The 19,291-nt window shown below is 42.1% G+C and overlaps 1 protein-coding gene across 2 annotated transcripts in view; it reads right to left on the reverse strand.

Moving 5' to 3' along the window:
* Window positions 1–18,075, reverse strand: part of LOC120913603 (sodium- and chloride-dependent neutral and basic amino acid transporter B(0+)-like) — a 53,829-nt gene extending 35,754 nt beyond the window's left edge. The window contains exons 1-5 of one of the 2 annotated variants that reach the window (XM_040323673.1): window positions 17,739–18,075; window positions 10,729–10,876; window positions 9,421–9,552; window positions 877–1,038; window positions 618–738 (exon numbers count right to left, since the gene is read on the reverse strand). In XM_040323673.1, coding sequence (XP_040179607.1) covers window positions 618–738; window positions 877–1,038; window positions 9,421–9,552; window positions 10,729–10,876; window positions 17,739–17,801 — 626 coding nt within the window. In that variant the 5' untranslated portion in view covers window positions 17,802–18,075. The remainder of the gene's footprint in view (window positions 1–617; window positions 739–876; window positions 1,039–9,420; window positions 9,553–10,728; window positions 10,877–17,738) is intronic. The other variant, XM_040323674.1, reaches the window with a different exon arrangement.
* Between the last annotated feature and the right edge of the window lie 1,216 nt (window positions 18,076–19,291).

The raw sequence follows: 19,291 nt of genomic DNA on the forward strand, positions 1-19,291 counted from the left end.
ATGCAGCCTCACCAGCGCCCATCAATGCAGCCTCACCAGCGCCCATCAATGCAGCCTACTAGCGCCCATCAATGAATGTTTTCTTGCTTCCATTCATTCAGTGGTTGAGACAGACACAGTCCTCCGCCTGCCTGCTGACGCTGAGACTTAGTTGCTTGCTGCAGAGAGAAGAGAGTAGGAACACCAGTGGCCGGGCGCCCCTAGGCAGCCTAGTTTGCCTAGTGGTAGCACCGTCCCTTAGCCTATGGGTTTTGCTAGCTGTTGTCAGAGCAAATGTCAACCTAGTTGTTCCCAATCTGAAGGTCATAGCTCAAGTTTCATTGGCTGGAGGCCTAGCCAACTTCTCAGATTATAGGTCAAATGTGTCTTAAACGAGTTTATCATAGAAAGGCCAGGTTATACAGCACATTAATATAAGCAGAATGGAATTTTAATGTGGGGGGGGGCTGTGATTTAGGGGAGAGAGAAAAGGGCAAGCTTCTAAGAGTATAATAAGAGTATAATGGCTATCATTCATCTGATTATTTTGTGTCATTTATTTTCTGTCATCTGTCGCCTAACCCAACCTCACCAATAAAAAAAAAAAAAAAAAATCCATGAAAATCCATGAAACTTACTCCCAGTATTGTTTGCTTGGGAGCTCTGTTGTGTTGTCTGAAATACAAGTCAGATTTTGTTCATGTACTGAAGACATGTTCATTGTTATTGTAGCATTGTCCAAAGTGACGTTGCAGAAACCTGGAAAACAAAACTTTCAGTTCTCATCTGAATTTTCATGATTATACTATATATATATATATATATATATATATATATATATATATATATATATATATATATATATATATATATTATATCATGAAAAGGCCTACTTACCATTTATGGTGCCTTGACACCTACTATCTGCCCATTCATAGCAATCACCCCATGGCAGATAGCTTCGAAATGAAGAGAATAAATAAAATAAGCTGTAAGCAATGATAACATTGTAATATATAGATACAAGGGTTGATATAATCACCATAGTATATCCAACACCTAGAATAGAAAAAGATAATACATTGATTTATAATATTTCTTATCAGAAGGAATATTTATGCAGTATAAAGTAATAAATTATACTTAAAACGTAAAGCCCATTTTAGAGTGGCCTTTTATTGTGGCCAGCCTAAGGCACACCTGTGCAATAATCATGCTATCTAATCAGCATCTTGATATGTCACACCTGTGAGGTCGATGGATTATCTCGGCAAAGGAGAAGTGCTCACTAACACAGATTTGTGAACATTATTTGAGAAAAATAGGCCTTTTGTGTACATAGAAAAAGTCATAGATCTTTGAGTTTAGTTCATGATAAATAGGGGCATACACAAAAGTGTTGCGATTAATAATTTTGCTCAGTGTGTGTGTATATATATATATATATATATATATATATATATATATAATGTCACTTTCTGTATGGCTGTTTGGGGCTGGGTCAGTAACTCATTTGTTAGTAAAGTAATGCCTTAACACATTTTCTCTTTGCCAAGTCAGCAATGGCAATTTACATATTTATGTCATTAAAGATTCATTTTAAATGGTCAAATAAAGTTATAAATAAAGTGTACAGCGAGATACTCATGACATGATGTGCCAATTACATAAACGCAAGATAAACTTGAATGCTCAATAATTACAATCAGTGATAATTGTTTTTACCAAGTACAGTACCACAATACTTATAAATGCCAAAATCTGAATTTGAAAGCTCAGAAAGGCTGTTTCTTCAAACAGGTTCTACCAGCCTGCTTACTTTTTCAATAAAAGAATATTGGAATATAAAATAGTGTGTAATAACAAAACACTAGATGAATATAAAGATAATGAGGTGAAAAGGTCCTTGAGCATCATAGGTGTATAGCTAAAGGAACAAGTTTGACGTGGTACAAATATACTGAAACTTATGAAATATGGGGCGAATGTGGGGCAGCTCTGGCCAAAATTCAAATTGCAGATTGATGGTATTACAAGCTGGAAGACAAGCTCCTTATGGTCTAAAATCAATATTTTGATTCCTCCTTAGATATACACTATGGGCCAGATTCACAAAAGAGATACGACGGCGTATCTCCTGATACGCCGTCGTATCTCTGTGTTAGGGCCGTCCTAACTATGTGACTGATTCATAGAATCAGTTACGCATAGCTAGCCCTAAGATCTGACAGGTGTAATTGAATTACACTGTCGGATCTTAAGGATGCAATTCTAGGCCGGCCGCTAGGTGGCGAGGCCATTGCGGTCGGCGTAGAATATGCAAATTAATAGTTACGGCGATTCCCGAACGTCCGCGCTGCCCGTCGATCTATATTTACGTTGTTTCCGTCAAGTTACGCTGCGTAAAACTGAGCCCTAGTTGTCGTAAGCCATGTTAAGTATGGCCATTGTTCCCGCGTCGAAATTTAAAAAACAACGTTGTTTGCGTAAGTCGTCCGTGAATGGCGCTGGACGCCATTTACGTTAACGTCTAAACAAATGACGTCCGTGCGACGTCATTTAGCGCAATGCACGTTGGGTAATTTACCCGACGGAGCATGCTCAGTACGTTCGCCGCGGGAACGCGCCTAATTTAAATGGTGCCCGCCCCATTTGAATTAGGCGGACTTGCGTCGATCGTATTTACGTTACACCGCCGAAAGTTTACAGGTAAGAGTTCTGAGAATCAGGCACTTACGCTGTAAACCTGCGGCAGTGTAACGTAAATCACATACGTTACGCTGCCGTGGAGCAACATAATTCTACGAGAATCTTGCCCTATATTCCCAAAAGTATTGGGACCCCTGCCTTGGAATCCCTGCATGAAGAGGTGTGCACGGTACACCACATACACTATATTGTGAAAAGTTTTGGGACGCCTGCACATGAACTTTAATGTCACCCCAGTCTTAGTCTGTAGGGTTCAATACTGAGTTGGCCCACCATTTGCAGCTATAAAAGCTTCAACTCTTCTGGGAAGGCTGTCCACAAGTTATAGGAGTATGTCTATGGGAATGTTTGAACACTCTTTCAGAAGTGCATTTGTGAGGTCAGGTACTGGTGTTGGACTAGAAGGACTGGCTCACAGTCTCAGTTCTAATTCATCCCAAAGGTGTTCTATCAGGTAGAGATCAGGACCAGGTCAGTCAAGTTCCTCCACCCTAAACTCACTCATCCATGTCTTTATGAACCTTGCTTTGTGCACTGGTCCAAATCATTTGGTGTAGGGGGATTATAGTGGGGGGTTGTTTTTCAGAGGTTGGGCTTGGCCCCTTGGTTCCAATGAAGGGAACTCTTTAGGCACCAGCATACCTAGACATTTTGGACAATTTCATGCTTACAACTTTGTGGCAACATTTTGGGGATGGCCCCTTCCTGTTGCTTCATGACTGCGCACCAGTGCACCAAGCAAGGTTCATAAAGAAATAGAACACTTTTGGGATGAATTACAGTGGAGACGACGAGCCAGGCCTTCTCGTCCAACACCAATGCCTGACCGCACACATGTGCTTCTGGAAGAATGGTCAAACATTCCCATAGACAAACTCCTAATACTTGTGGACAGATTTCCAAGAAGAGTTAAAGCTGTTATAGCTGCAAAGGGTGGGCCAACTTAATATTGAACCCTACGGACTAAGACTGGGATGACATTAAAGTTCATGTGTGTGTAAAGGCAGGTGTCCCCAACTTCTGCTAATGTTGTGTTATGGTGAGCATTGCTTCTGAGCATTCGTGTTTGTACTTTGAAGTTTTGTCCGATTGTGAGATAATCCGACAACACACATTTGTTGGCGGACAGCTTGCTATCCCACATTTGTCCATGGAAAATCTGACAACAATTGTCCGATTGAGCAAACAAACGGTCAGATTTTCCGACAACAGCCTGTCATCACACAATTCCTGTTGGATAATCCGATTGTGTACGAGGCTTAAAGGGTCACTAAAGGAATTTTTTTTTTAGCTAAATAGCTTCCTTTACCTTACTGCAGTACTGGTTTCATGTCCTCATTGTTCCTTTTTGCTTTGAAGTAGCTGTAATTCTGCTGTGATCTCCACACTTCCTGGTTGCCTGTTTCCTTATAACCATGGTACTGGGAGCTTTTCACGGTGGTCTAAGCTGTCATTACTGTGTGTCTAAAACTCCTCAGAACCAATCAGATTAATTTTAAAAACAAAACACTGCCCTGGATTTGTTTGTTTTTGTTCTGTGAGTCTTCCCGACTCACCTCTCACCCGGAACTTCATGTATGTACCTTTAAAACCGAAAGTGAAACTAGAGGCACATTATATGATAGATTAAAATCAATTTGTAATCATTTTTAAAAGGAATCAGTTAATTTTTATGTCTTTATACCCAATAAACAGTCATTTCAGCAAAAAAAAAATTCCTTTAGTGACCCTTTAACTCTGCAGAGTTGGTAAAGTGAAAATAATATAATTTATTATAAGGAAAGTAAATAAACAACAGTAAAAGCACCTCCAATATGACAAACAGTGATTAACCAGCAACCAAACCCAGTGACACACAACAAACTGCCTTAACCAAAAGTATATACAGGAGTAAGATGCGATCGTAATCATAAAGAAGCCAGGGTTATACACAGGAGATCAAGCAGATTGGGCTGGGAACAAGACAGGACAGGGAGAGGGTAGCAGGAGACAGGGGGAGCAGGTGCAAGGGATCAGGCTGCAGGGCAGGGGTCCAGGAACGGATACAGGGTCACAGGATAACAGGATAGCACGATAAAGGGTCAGGATCATGATACAGGATCACAGGCTAGCGAACATAGGTCAGGGCTCAAGGAACAATAACAAGGCAAATGTAAGCAGCATCTGCCGGGTATAAATACACACCTCCTGCAATCAGTCTCAGGTGACGCCTGATTGCAGCAGATGATGTTGGCTCCAGACTTCCGGGAGACACCCACTGGTGGACACCAGTACTGTGGCCCATAGATCTGACAGTGCCACCAGCAGGAGAAACCTTTCATGACAGTTGGTCTGGAAGTAGCAGTGTCGTTTTTCTAAACCCTGAGTGGTGAGGCAGGTGGGTTGCCATGTTGGTGGTGGTGTGCTACTGGCCACATGTGTAAAAGCAGGGAGGGGGATGGAGGAAAACTTTGTTGGCTGTATATCAGACTAAAACTAAGGATCAAACAAAAAGTCAAACTTTTGTCCCGTATTTCTCTATAATAGCTAGAGGATGAGCAACAGAGAAATATTTATTATTTATTATGCCTGATACTCTTGTTTTAAATGACTCTACTAGGTTCATATGCAGTAATAATTGTTACAACCACATATCTGTACCACCCTTGTACTTGTGTCACTGTTCTGGTTGCCTACATATTCCAAATCATATTCATAATGCTTTTCTTAATTATTTCTGACTAACCCTATACTTTTAACTTCATCATTAAGCACTTTCCCATATTCACGCATTCTGAGATCTATTTTGTTACATAATTTTACGGTTTTGAAAGTATTGTTTTCTCTGAAACTCTCTACTTGGCGCTATGAAGCCTGCTACAGTTGTTCTGCTAATGATGTTTTTTTTTTGCCTGATTTCATATTATTCACTGAGCAACACACAGAGACAGCCTTCCATTTTTTCTGGAGTGTACAGGCAAAGTCACTTTCACAGTTGGACAGTAGAATCGCCGGATCTGGCTGGGATCGTAGCTATACGAATGACTAGGAGATTCACGTGAGTTTTAACCAACCAATCAGTGGCACAGTTCCTGTCTGATGATAGCAATACTGTGAGTCCCTAGCTAAATCTACAGACAGAAGAACCTGCAGGTGGACCAATCTTGGGTCAGGTGTTAGGTAAGCATTGGAGTCTTTTTTTTTTTTTTTAGAAAGGATTAAAAGTATACGTCTGTATAACACGCTATTACGCAACATCTGATGTTTACTTAAATTTTCCCATATTTTACAATAATCAAATGTTTACCTATAACAGTGATGGCTAACCTTGGCACCCCAGATGTTTTGGAACTACATTTTCTCCACTCTGCAGTGTAGTTGAGCATCATGGAAAATGCAGTTCCAAAACATCTGGGGTGCCAAGACTTTAGTTTATTGAAGCTTAACTTAAAGTGGAGGTTCACCCTATAAAAAATTTCTAACAGTACATCCAGCCCAGTTCTGCCTATTTTTTCCCCCCGTAGATATCGTTTAGCCGTGTAATTCACCGCGGCTTCTGGGTAGGGAATCCCGCGGGAGTGGCGTTCCTATCGACATGCCATATGATTGACATGCTAAACGACGGCGCACACATCGCTGCACGACTTCCCGAAGGAAGCTCGGGTCGGCTCGGCTCTATTCGGCGCCGTAACTTTTTTTGAATCCTCAAAGAATTTGCGCCGTAAGTTACGGTGACGTAGTGTATCTTTGGTGGCGTAAGGGCGCGGAATTCAAATGGATGTGATGGGGGTGTGTTTTAGGTAAATACGTTGTGACCCGACGTAAACAACTTTTTTTTGAACGGCGCATGCGCTGTCCGTAGGGGTATCCCAGTGCGCATGCTCGAAATTAAACCGGAACAAGCCAATGCTTACGACGGTGACATCATTTTACTCAAATCCCTATTCGCGAACGACTTACGCAAACGACGTAAAAAATTCAAAATTTGACGCGGGAACGACGGCCATACTTAACATTGAGTACGCCTCATAATAGCAGGGGTAACTATACGCCGGAAAAAGCTGAACGCAAACGAACGCAAACGCCGGCCGGACATAAGTTTGTGGATCGCCGTAACTAGCTAATTTGCATACTCGACGCGGAATTCGATGGAAACGCCACCTAGCGGCCGGCGGAAAAAATGCACCTAAGATCCAACGGCGTACTAAGACGCACGCCTGTCGATCGATCCCAGATGCTGTCGTATCTTGTTTTGTAGATACAAAACAAAGATACGACGCGGGAACTTTAAAATTGCGCGGCATATCAATAGATACACCAGCGTAATTCTTTTGTTAATCTGCCCCAAGGTGTTTTTGATTTGCAAGAAAAAATCACCTCTAACATTGGGTGTCCTACCTGTGTGGATGTTGCTGCATTATGTAAAACTATTAGTTTAATTTTTTACATTTTAGAATGGGGTGCCTCGAGATTGGGCATCTTTTTAAAGGGTGCTTTGACTGAAAAAAGGTTAAGAAACACTGGTTTCATAGGCATGCGCACAGGAGGATCCACACCCTAATCACCTCAAGTGAGGGAAAGATTCCCCCTGTTTAGACCACTGGGCTTTAATACCGAGACTGTCAGTATATATACACATGCATACGCATATGTGTTTGAGCTTTGGGGTGCACACATATGACTGGTTTAGACTAGGGATGAGCTTCGAGTTCGAGTCGAACTCATGTTCGAACAATTAGGGGTGTTCGCGGCAAATTCGAAAAGCCGCGGAACACCCTGTTAAAGTCTATGGGAGAAATCTAAAGTGCTAATTTTAAAGACTAATATGCAATTTATTGTCCTAAAAAGTGTTTGGGGACCTGGGTCCTGTCCCAGGGGACATGTATCAATGCAAAAAAAAGTTTTAAAAACTGACGTTTTTTTGGGAGCAGTGAATTTAATAATGCTAAAAGTGAAACAATAAAAGTGAAATATTCCTATACATTTCGTACCTAGGGGGGGTGTAAAGTTAGCATGTGAAATACATGTTTCCAGTACATAGAACTGTCCCTGCACAAAGTGTAATTTCTAAAAGGAAAAAAAGTCTTTTAAAACCGGACTTGCGGCTATAATGAATTGTCGGCTCTGGCAATTCAGAGCGAATTCATTAAAAAAAAAAAAAATAGCGTGGGGGTCCCCCTAAATTCAATTATCAGGCCCTTCAGGTCTGGAATGGATATTAAGGGGAACCCCGCCGTCAATTTTAAAAAAATGACGTGGGGTTCCCCCCAAATATCCATTCCAGATCCTATTTACACTTCCTTTGGGAAATGGTAGGGATACATTGTACCCCATTACCAATTCACATAGGGGGGGCCAGGATATGGGGGTCCCCTTTCTTAAAGGGGTCTTCCAGATTCTGATAAGCCCCCCGCCCGCAGACCATCCTCCCCATGTTGAGGGCATGTGGCCTGGTACGGTTCAGGAGAAGGGGGGCCGCACTCTGTCCCCCCTCTTTTCTGCGGCCGGCCAGGTTAACGTGCTCGGATAAGGGGTCTGATGTGAATTTTTGGGGGAACTCCACGCCATTTTTTTTATTTGGGGTGCAGTTCCCCTTAAAATCCACACCAGACCTGAAGGGTCTGGAATGGATATTTGGGGGGAACCCCACGTAATTTTTTTTTTAAATTGACGGCGGGGTTAACCCTTAATATCCATTCCAGACCTGAAGGGCCTGGTAATGGAATTTGGGGGGACCCCCACACTATAGTTTTTTTTTATGAATGAATTCTCTCTGAATTGCCAGAGCCGACAATTCATTATAGCCGCAAGTCCGGTTTTAAAATACTTTTTTTCCTTTCAGAAATGACACTTTGTGCAGAGACAGTTCTATGTATGGGAAACATGCAGTATTTCACATGCTAACTTTACACCCCCCCTAGGTACAACATTTTAAGCAATATTTCACTTTTATTGTTTCACTTTTAGCATTATTAAATTCACTGCTGCCGAAAAAACGGCAGTTTTTAAAACTTTTTTTTTGCATTGACACATGTCCACTGGGACAGGACCCAGGTCCCCAATCACTTTTTAGGACAATAACTTGCATATTAGCCTTTAAAATTAGCACTTTAGATTTCAAATGTTCGAGTCCCATAGACTTTAACCGGGTTCTAAAGTTCACACGAACATTTGGTGTGTTCACAGGTTCTGGTGCGAACCGAACAAGGGGGTGTTCGGCTCATCCCTAGTTTAGACAATTGACGGTTAATGCCTCTCTGTGCAGTTAATCACTTTGCTATCTCCTCCTGACAGTGAGCTCCTTGTGTAAGATTACCAGCCTTGTACAATACCTTAGAGCCTGATTAGCTCACAGAGGTGTCCCCTCCCTCTCATAGACCTGCTGTGCAAGAGATCACACAAAACTAATATAAAGATAGATTTATCATACCTATTCCAGATATATTTAAGAATACCTTTATCGATTTTTAATGCATGCATTTCACAAAAAACCTTTACAAGATTATTTATCAATTATATTTATAAATGATATTTGCTTGAAGGACACTTGTCCTATCAGAAATATATTAATATTTATATATAAAATAAGTCAATTATCTGGAACAAAGATGCAGATCTAGAATTTTGCTTGACTTTGGTGTGTTGAAAATTGTTTCTAGATCAGTATATTTCTTTCATGTCAGGTGCCCTTCAATAATCTTGACTCAACAGGACCTCTTAATGACAGTAAAACAAGAAATAATTCAAGATTACCTTGGAATAAGGGAGCAATTCTCCATATTTCAATGGGGCCGAGGCTGGCAAACTGGCCTAGGGAACACTCTAAAAATAATAATGGTAAACCTGCCAGAGCCAGCATTATTACATAAGGGATCAGGAAGGCACCTAAAACAGATAAGAACAGCAGGTTAGTATTTTTAGCACACATTATTGCAACCATTTAAATAAGTTGATTTAAGTTGTCCTAAAATCTGCATTGCTTAAAGAAATTATTAACCTGTATGTCAGGCTTACTGGGTGTTTCAATAGCATTTATAGCTACAGTATTAGGGTGACTGTATAAAAGACCTGATAATAGTGATGCAACAGATTCAGTTATTGGCAGAAACATTCTAGACCATGCAGGGGAGAAGGGGATAGCCGCTCCAGGCAGGAACTGTCTTGATGATGATCCACCTCACAGAAACCCCAGGTGCAGGCAATGCATATAGCAAGGCGGAAAAAATCATATCTTTCTGGACAGCCACACTCTGAACACAACGTTGCCTTTATTGTAAACTAAAATAAAACAGCACTACAAGCCACAGCAAACTGGACAGCTGACTAGTTTCACACTATTTCTAGTGTTTAATCATAGCTGCTGATTAAAGCTAAGGGCTTGGATTCACAAAGCACTTACGCCGCGTAAGTGTAAATATGCGCCATCGTATCTATGCGCCGGACTCTGAAACCAAGATACGCCTGAAAATAGGCTTCATCCGACCAACGTAACTTTCCTGGGGTATCGTGGGTGCATATTTACGCTGGCCGCAAGGGGCGCTCCCATTGATTTCCTATTCAAATATGGAAATGAGGGAGATACGTCGATTCACGAACGTACTTGCGCCTGGCACATAATATACGCGGTTTGCGTAAGTCGTACGTCCAGTGTAAAGTTATTCCCCATATAGGAGGCGCAACCCATGCAAAAGTATGGACCAGGGAACGCAAGCCGTCGTCTTTTACGTTGTTTACGTAGTACATGAATATGACTAGGCGTAGGTTACGTTCACGTCGTAGGCAGTGATTCCACATATCTTAGGCAGTTGTTCCGACGTGATTCTAAGCATGCGCACTCCTTTTTTTTTAGCTTTTTACAGACAATTTTTAATTTGCATGTTTTTTTTGTTTGATTGCTATGAGCAGCAAGATTTTTTTTTTTTTACCTTCAGACACTTGGGAAAGTACTGTATGTAAGCGTACCTTTCTGTTTGCAAGGGAATTACTATAAACAGGACATACTTTTTTTTTAACTTATCGACTACACCCACTTAGTCATGGACAGTGTATTCTTTACAGTACCTCCACCATGTTTGTACGCTAGATATGGAAATCTCCAGACATTTCCAAGCCCTACAGCGTACCCCACTAAAGACAACAAGTAATCTGTTTTGCTAGACCAAAACTCTCGTTCTGGATTTTCATTTGTGCTGTTCACACTTGTGTTATCCTGAAAAAGAAAAAAATCATGTTGAAGCATGTTAAATGTATGATATAATTACAAAAAGCAAACAAACACTGAAAACAATTGTGTAAATATTAATTTTAATTATCCAGTCATGTACAGACGATTGCGTATTTAAAGTGAACAGGAATTTGCTTTTCACTTGCTTGGCTAATTGAAGTGAGTATTCACACAGACTACTCAACCTCTTTAGTAAGCCACTCTTGCTGTCTCTATGACTTGTAGACTGTAGCCAATTGGTGTCAAGTACTAGTTGTCTTGTATTTTGCATTTATGGATTGAAGAGAGGTTTAAGGTTTTCTTTTCAAATTATTTCATTACTACATTTAGTGCATATAGAAATTGTACAGTAATACGTGTTAATTATTTGTCCCAATTAAATGTAACTGTCAGGATCACTTTTGTGCTCCTGCTTCCTGCTCCTCATTCCAGCATCCGGGTGTTGGCTGTTGCAGTCTCCCTGTTTGTGTCCATCTGTAAGGTGATTGATGTAGTCAGTCACCTGTTATAAGCAAACCGAACACTCTATCCCTTGCTTGTGATAGAGACAGTATACCTGCATTGACCCTGTTTAAGCCTCCCATTTGTCTGTGCTGTTTTGCTGGTCTGGATTTCCCTGTGTATGACCTGGATCGGATATTGGACTATTCCCTGCCTTTTACCTGGACTGTCATAGAACCATGTTATCTGTCCGCTAACTGCAAGTACTGTAGTCTGTTTGTTTGCTCTGTTCGCATCTGCCCTGGTATGGTGGCCAGGCGCTATAGCATTGTGTATAAGTCCTGGGGGCAACCAAGTACCGGTAGGTCTGCTTGCCTTAAGGGAATAGGGGCTGCTATAGGTGAAGCACAGAGTAGCTAGCTATAGTGTCTGACCACCTTTGTTGGGGGAGACGTGACAGTAACAAACTGTAACACAAAAGTTTACATCATAAAATCAGTTTAAAACTTTTTATTACCCCTTATGATCCTAGTGAAGGAAGGAGGGAACACACATGTCTAATTGAAGGAACATACAGTATATGGGTATGTTGAAATTATGTATATTAAGGGTAGTAAACAAATGAATATCTAGGTAAGTTTGAGTAAGTGAAGGTGATAGATAGATAGATAGATAGATAGATAGATAGATAGATAGATAGATAGATAGATAGAAAGACATACATGCTAGTCTAACAAAAAGAGGGTACAAATGGACATACGTTCCCTGGACCCATAAAGATATGCGGTCTAGACCCGTTTGCCCCCTTTCTACTGGTGAGAGATGTCTGTACATTTTAAAAACTACACACCATTTAAAAAAAAGCTTCTAAATAAATGGATAACATGTGTTCTGAAGTTCTAAAAACAATTATAAAGAAGAAGATCACACGATCCAAAGGCATTAGGAAAGTTCTCTCACTAGGGTAGGTATTGCTAGTTTTTAATAAAAAACAAAAGATAAATCCTGACCTGCAGCTATTCCTACCATGTTCTTCAAATCACATCCAATTCCTCTGTAAGATTTTTGATAAATGTGTTTCTAACCATTATCTAAATGAATTTAGCATGTACTTAACACAATAAATACCTTTAATAAATAAAATAAATAGATGAGATACATTGCATTATACTGTATTTGCTGATTTCAATCATGTTTATCTCACATTAAATAGAGATTTGGGGCCAGATCCACGTATCACGGCGCTTCTTTATGTCCGGCGTAGTGTATCTCAGATACACTACGCCGCCGTAACTTACAGCGCATTTCCCGTATCCACAATGAATTTGCGCCGTAAGTTACGGCGGCGTAGTGTAACTGTGTCGGCGTAAGGGCTCGCAATTCAAATGGATGAGATGGGGGCGTGTTTTATGTTAATACGTCTTGACCCAACGTAAATTACGTTTTTTTTAACAGCGCATGCGCCGTCCGTGGGGGTATCCCAGTGCTCATGCTCCAAATTAACCCGCAACAAGCCAATGCTTTCGACGTGAACGCAATTCTACGCAAAGCCCTATTCGCGAACGACTTACGCAAACTACGTAAAATTGTAAAAATTCAACGCGGGAACGACATCCATACTTAACATTGAGTACGCCTCATATAGCAGGGGTAACTTTACGCCGGAAAAAGCCTTACAGAAACAACGTAAAAAAATGCGCCGGCTGGACGTACATTTGTGGATTCGCATATCTAGCTAATTTGCATACTCTACGCGGAAATCGACGGAAGCGCCACCTAGCGCCCAGCGTAAAGATGTACCTAAGATCCGACAGCGTACTAAGACGTACGCCAGTCGGATCGAGCCCAGCTTCAGGCGTATCTTGTTTTGTGGATACAAAACAAAGATACGACGGGGCATCTTAGAAATTACGCAGCGTATCAATAGATACGCTGGCGTAATTTCTTTGTGGATCTGGTCCTTGGTGTCTAGCATAGTTCTCAACTTTCAGGCTTATTCAGTTAACTAGTGCAAGATCGAATTCAAATGTGCAATATACATAGACTAATGACCAACTACTCAAAGTGAAACATTTCTGATTGGTTGCTATGACCTACAGTATTTGCGTACTACTTATTTTTACTTAATCAGACTTGACTTTAACCCCCCTGGCGGTATTATTATGTCAGATTTTTGCGTCTCAAAGCTCATACCTCCTAACACCAACACGCACTGATTCTGCGGGACTTTCCGGCATAGACACTGTTTTCCTGCAGTCCCGCAATAGGAGACACGTTCAACCCCCCCCCCCCCCTCAACAACTTTGATAGCAGGAAAAAAAAGACATCCAGGGCATGATAAAGTTTGAAACACAAAATCATAAGTTATAATATAATAAATAATAATCAAAAATAATAGTATAATAATCATAAAAAAAAAATTCAATAATGTGCTACTTATTTATCAAAGTGCAAGTTCACTTAACTTACCAAAAAAGGTGAAGCTATGTTCACTTTGAATACCCAAGGACATTACAAAAATAGGATTTTTTTATACATGATCGGATGACTGAAGTGAACACAACTTAAAGCCTGGTACACGCTATAAAAATTATCAGAATATTTTTTTTTGCATGCTAGTTTCCATATCAAAAATTAAGAGGTTACTAAAGTTAAGAAAATTCTCGTACGGCAGAAAAAAAAAACGGAAATGATGTAATGTGTTGTATTGTATTTGTACTGTCTTTTCAGATGAAAACTGTACTGATTAAATGAAAATACTAGATCATACAAGATAAATTGTGTTTGTCCCTTCGGATAATTTCAGACAAAAGCTGCGTATTAACGATCAGATTATTGTACAATCGCTTCGAAAGTGGTATTTTTCCTACGATTTCCTACGTGTATACTAGGCTTGAGTGTACACACAAGCTAAGTGTACACACAATTTATAAAGTGAACATGCCTAATCCCATTAACCCTATAGTCTATAATTGAGCAAACTCAACTTAAAGCTGTAGTAGAGGTTTAAAAAAAAAAAAAACCTGGAAGGTAAAGGCATAGGGCCAGATTCACGTAGAAATGGGCTATGCTGCGGCGGCGTAACGTATGCTTTCAGCGTAAGTGCTTGATTCACAAAGCACTTGCCTGTAAACTTGCGGCGGTGTAATGTAAATCCGCCCGGCGCAAGCCTGCCTAATTTAAATGGGGCGGGGACCATTTAAATTAGGCGCGTTCCCGCGCCGAATGTACTGCGCAAGCACCGTCCCTAACATTTCCCGACGTGCATTGTGCTAAATGACGTCGCAAGGACGTTATTGGTTTCGCCGTTAACGTAAATGATGTCCAGCGCCATTCACGGACGACTTACGCACACGACGTGAAATTTAAAAATTTGACGCGGGAACGACGGCAATACTTAACATTGGTTAGACCACCTAGAGAGCATGCTTAGTTTTACGTGACGTATCTCTACAGAAACAACGTAAATTTAGAGCGACGGGCAAAGCAGACGTTCGTGAATCGGCGTAACTAGTCATTTGCATATTCTACGCCGACCGCAATGGAATCGCCACCTAGCGGCCGGCCTAGAATTGCAGTCTAAGATCCGACGGTGTTGCGTAACCTGATTCTATGAATCAGGCGCAAAGATACGACAAACGTATCTCAGAGATACGACGGCGTATCAGGAGATACGCCGTCGTATCTCTTTTGTGAATCTGGCCCAGAATGTGTTAGTATGCATTGCATACTAGCACAATATGAAAAACGTACTTTGAAAATTAAGCCTTTCCGTGGCACGCTTTCATTGCTGCAGAGGCTACCATCTTCTCCTAGTCTGCCTTTCAGAATCGCGGCTGCAGCCTCTTGAATGGCTGAGCCTCGATGACGTCACTCCTGCACATTCGCTCGGGAGTCAAAGCCAGGGCTCTGAAGGAAAGGCATCACCGACTGCTGCTCCCTAGAATATCTCCTTAACGGTGCATGTTTAGGAAATATTAATTTAACTTGCAGGTAAGCTTTATTATAAGCTTACCTGTAAGTAAAAATAAAAATACTGCATTTAATACCACTTTAATAGTAGATTTATATAATGCATATTGCATAGTCAAATGATCAATTGTATGTAGTCCATTACCATTACAGTGACAGTTTAGAAAGAGGTGGAATATACTATGACCTAGTTGGAAAAAAAACATTTAGGCTAGGTTTACACTGATGGCGGTGCGAGTTTATTCAGATTTCTAGTGCAAATTCAATGAGAACTTTCATTGCGATTCAGATGAGGTTCAGCTGAGATTGCAATGCATTTTTCAATCATGCGATTAGGATTTATGCCCCCTACGCCTCTCTCTCTCTGTCCCTCTCAACTGGCTTTTAATTGGAATCTGTCCACCAAATACTCATAGTCAGTGCTTTAACTGGGCCGGAACGCGGCGGTACTCAGTACCGCCACTTCCAAAAATGGCCCTGGAGAGTACCAGCACCTCTCCGTGCGCCCAGTACGTGGGTTTCCCGTACCGGAACGCAGCCCCAGGCCAGGAATATGATGATCAGTGGCGGAACTACCGCCATAGCGACCCACGCGGGCGCTATGGGGCCCGCAGCCGAGTGGGGCCCGCTGATGGGAAGGCAGATCGGTGCGCTTTGACAGTTACAGAACCGATGCTGTGTATCTCTCCCTCCTGTCGGCATCATTTCTGTAACTGTCACAGCGCACTGATCTGCCTCCCTGTTCTAGCCACATGTGATCCTCCTATAGGTGCCTGGTCTCCCCCCAGCGCTGCCTGCTTTCCTCTCCCTAAAAGCTGGGGGACACTGTGAGAGCGGGGGAGGGCTTTCCTGTCTTAATGCACAGGCACTTCTGTGAACTGCCCAGGGGTCCTAGGTGCATGGGGGGCCTTTGAAGTTTCCTCCCAGCAGGTTCGGGCAGCAGTGGTAACAGGTCTCCTCACGTTGGCTTTACAGGTCAGTTCTGGCTGTGTCTGCAATGCTCTCTCTCTCTCCCTGGCATCTTCCTCCCTTCCTCAGCCACTATCTGGCCGGCCGTCCTGCTCCCTGTCGTCCTCACACAGATCCATTCATCTTTGCCTGTCACACTGCTCCTCTCAGATGCTTGTTATCTCTCCCCCTTCCTTCCCTGACTTTTCCCTGCAGACACTTTACCTTCACACATGTGTGTGTTTGTCCCAGGATCTACAAACATTACAAATGTCTGGAACAGTGGCGGCTGGTGCTCAAAATTGGGGGGGGACGCAAAAAAAAATTGAAGCCTCACTGTGCCCATCACATGCAACCACTGTGCCATGCCACCAAATGCAGCCACTGTGCCATCAATTGTCACCACTGTGCCATGCCATCAAACAGCAACTGTGCCATCAATTGTCACCACTGTGCCATGCCATCAAACGCAGCTACTGTGCCATCAAACGCAGCCACTGTGCCATCAATTGTCACCACTGTGCCATGCCATCAAACGCAGTCACTGTGCCATGCCATCAAACGCAGCCACTGTTCCATCAATTGTCACCACTGTGCCATGCCATCAAATGCAGCCACTGTGCCCCTCAATTGTTGCCACTGTGCCAATTGTCACCACTGTGCCCTTTAATTGTCACCACTGTGCCCCATGATGCCACTGTGCCCATTGTCACCACTGTGCCCCATGATGCCACTGTGCCCATTGTCACCACTGTGCCCCATGATGCCACTGTGGCCATTGTCACCACTGTGCCCCATGATGCCACTGTGCCCATTGTCACCACTGTGCCCCATGATGCCACTGTGCCAATTGTCACCTCTGTGCCCTTTGTCACCACTGTGCCCCATGATGCCACTGTGCCCATTGTCGCCCCTTTCCCTGTAAAAAGCACTTACCTGAATTTAGCATTTGTGTTCAGTAGCTCTTTCTACAGTAGCTCTTTTTCAGGGTACTTTCTAAGGGTATTTTCATGTTCAGTATTGGGGGGGGGGGGAGCACCGGCGCCTAATAGAGTACCGGCACCTCTTTTGGCCCACTTAAAGCACTGCTCATAGTCATAAAGTAAAGTGCTGATGTTGCTACTCTCTGAATGCCAACATTCCAAGCAGATTTTTATTAAATTTTATCGAAGACAAGTAAATTCTTTGAATTGAATAGCTTATGGTTTTTCTTTTCAAATTATTCCATTAGTACATTTAGTGCATATAGCAATAACACAGTAATATGTGCTAATTATTTGTTCCAATTAAATGTAACAAACTATAACACAAAAGTTAAAACTTTTTTTCCCTTCTAATCCTAGCAAAGGAGGGAGGGACGGAAGGAAGGAAGGTCATATTTATAAATCACATAGCATAGACAAATTCAATCTTGACACTGGTTAGATAAATCCTAACAAATGCACTAAAACATTTACAGAAGATAAATTATTTGAAAATGACTTACATTTGTTTTTGTTGACTTTTTCCCACAGCATTTTAAAAATCCTGGTAGTGCTATATTTCCCATGTCCTCTTTTTAAGTAGTTAGCAAGTCCCTTGTTGTAACCTCTGTGTTGTACTGTGATGGAGTGATATAAGGTTAAAAAAGATAGGTAGCATGTAATTAGGGAGTGTAACAATCGACTTCTTGTGATTACTCAATCAGGCTACTACAGTACACCTAGTCCACAATAGGATTGAACCACATTCATGGCTCTATAAATATTTAAAGTGAATTACGCAAAGACACCTAGAATTTCTGTAGCTCTACTGTGAAACAATGCTAAGTACTAAGTTCTCCTTCAAGAGCACAATTATATATCTGTGACAAATGTGGCCCCACCTTAAATGAGCGACTCTTTCAACATTATGTGGTAATTATTCTTTATGAATATTAATTGGATCCAACTTTAAAGTTGACCTCGCAAGGCTCAGTTTTTTCCTGGCTGGCTGAATGAAAAAACTGAACCGATGTCTCTATTCACACATTTACAGTGCCTTGCAAAAGTCTTCACCCCCTTGACCTTTTACTTATTTTGTTACATTACAGCCTTTACTTCAATGTTTTTTTTAAATCTGAATTATATGTGATGGATCAGAACACACAAATCTAAGTTGGTGAAGTAAAATTAGAAAAATATATACAGTATGTAGCGCCCTGCTATTTTCCATAGCTGGTGCTGCCTTAAATTTAGAGGGTAGTCAGAGATTTACCTACCTCTGACTATATTGTTTTACCAAATTTGGGCCTTTGTTCCAGCCATGGCTGTACTGTGAGTGACCACTATTGTTGTCTGGGGTGTTGGTCCCACTCCAGGCCGAGGGTGGCAGCAGTCAAGTCAGGGTGTATTGGGTGTTTCAGTGGGGGTTGATCGCCTTGCTGAGCATGCTGGGGGAGAGTACTTAAGGGACAGACGTCACTAGTTCGGGGTCGTCGTCGATCCTGGGTCTGTCGTCCCACCACTCCCCGTGTGTGGCCCTCATGGTCAGGGGTGCTTGTTCAAGTTTTCCAGGCTCCGGGACCACGTTGGTCTGGGGCTGTGGTCTACTGTGTGGGCCTGGTAGTCAGACTGGGTCTATAATTCCAGAGTGGTCCTGTGCTGTCCGTCCTGAGGTAGGAAGCCACTCGATGAAGCACCTGTCTTGGAGAGCACCGAGCACAAGGCTGGTGTCTCGGGAGAGGCCTTGAACTTCATCGAAGGACGCACGATTGCTGAAAGGCTGAGTGATGGTCGCCTGTCAGTTTGAGTTCTAAAGTTTATTTAAGAGAGAGATCCGGGTGCTTAATCCTGTGTTGAGAAGGATTCTGGACCGAATACATCTCTACCTTTGGGAAGGTCTGTGACAGAGACTTTGCTGAAGTTTCCATGTGACATTTGGCTGCTAGGCTGGTGAGAGAGGCCTTTCCATGTGCACAATACCCACTCTGGCTAGAGTGGCGATGAGAGTTACATTGCTGGAAGCAGGATTGTTTCCAAACAAAGTTTTACACCTGAACCTACCACCTATTATCCTTCT

The sequence above is a fragment of the Rana temporaria genome, chromosome 9, assembly GCF_905171775.1.
Source record: "Rana temporaria chromosome 9, aRanTem1.1, whole genome shotgun sequence".
Classification (NCBI taxonomy): Eukaryota; Metazoa; Chordata; class Amphibia; order Anura; family Ranidae; genus Rana; species Rana temporaria.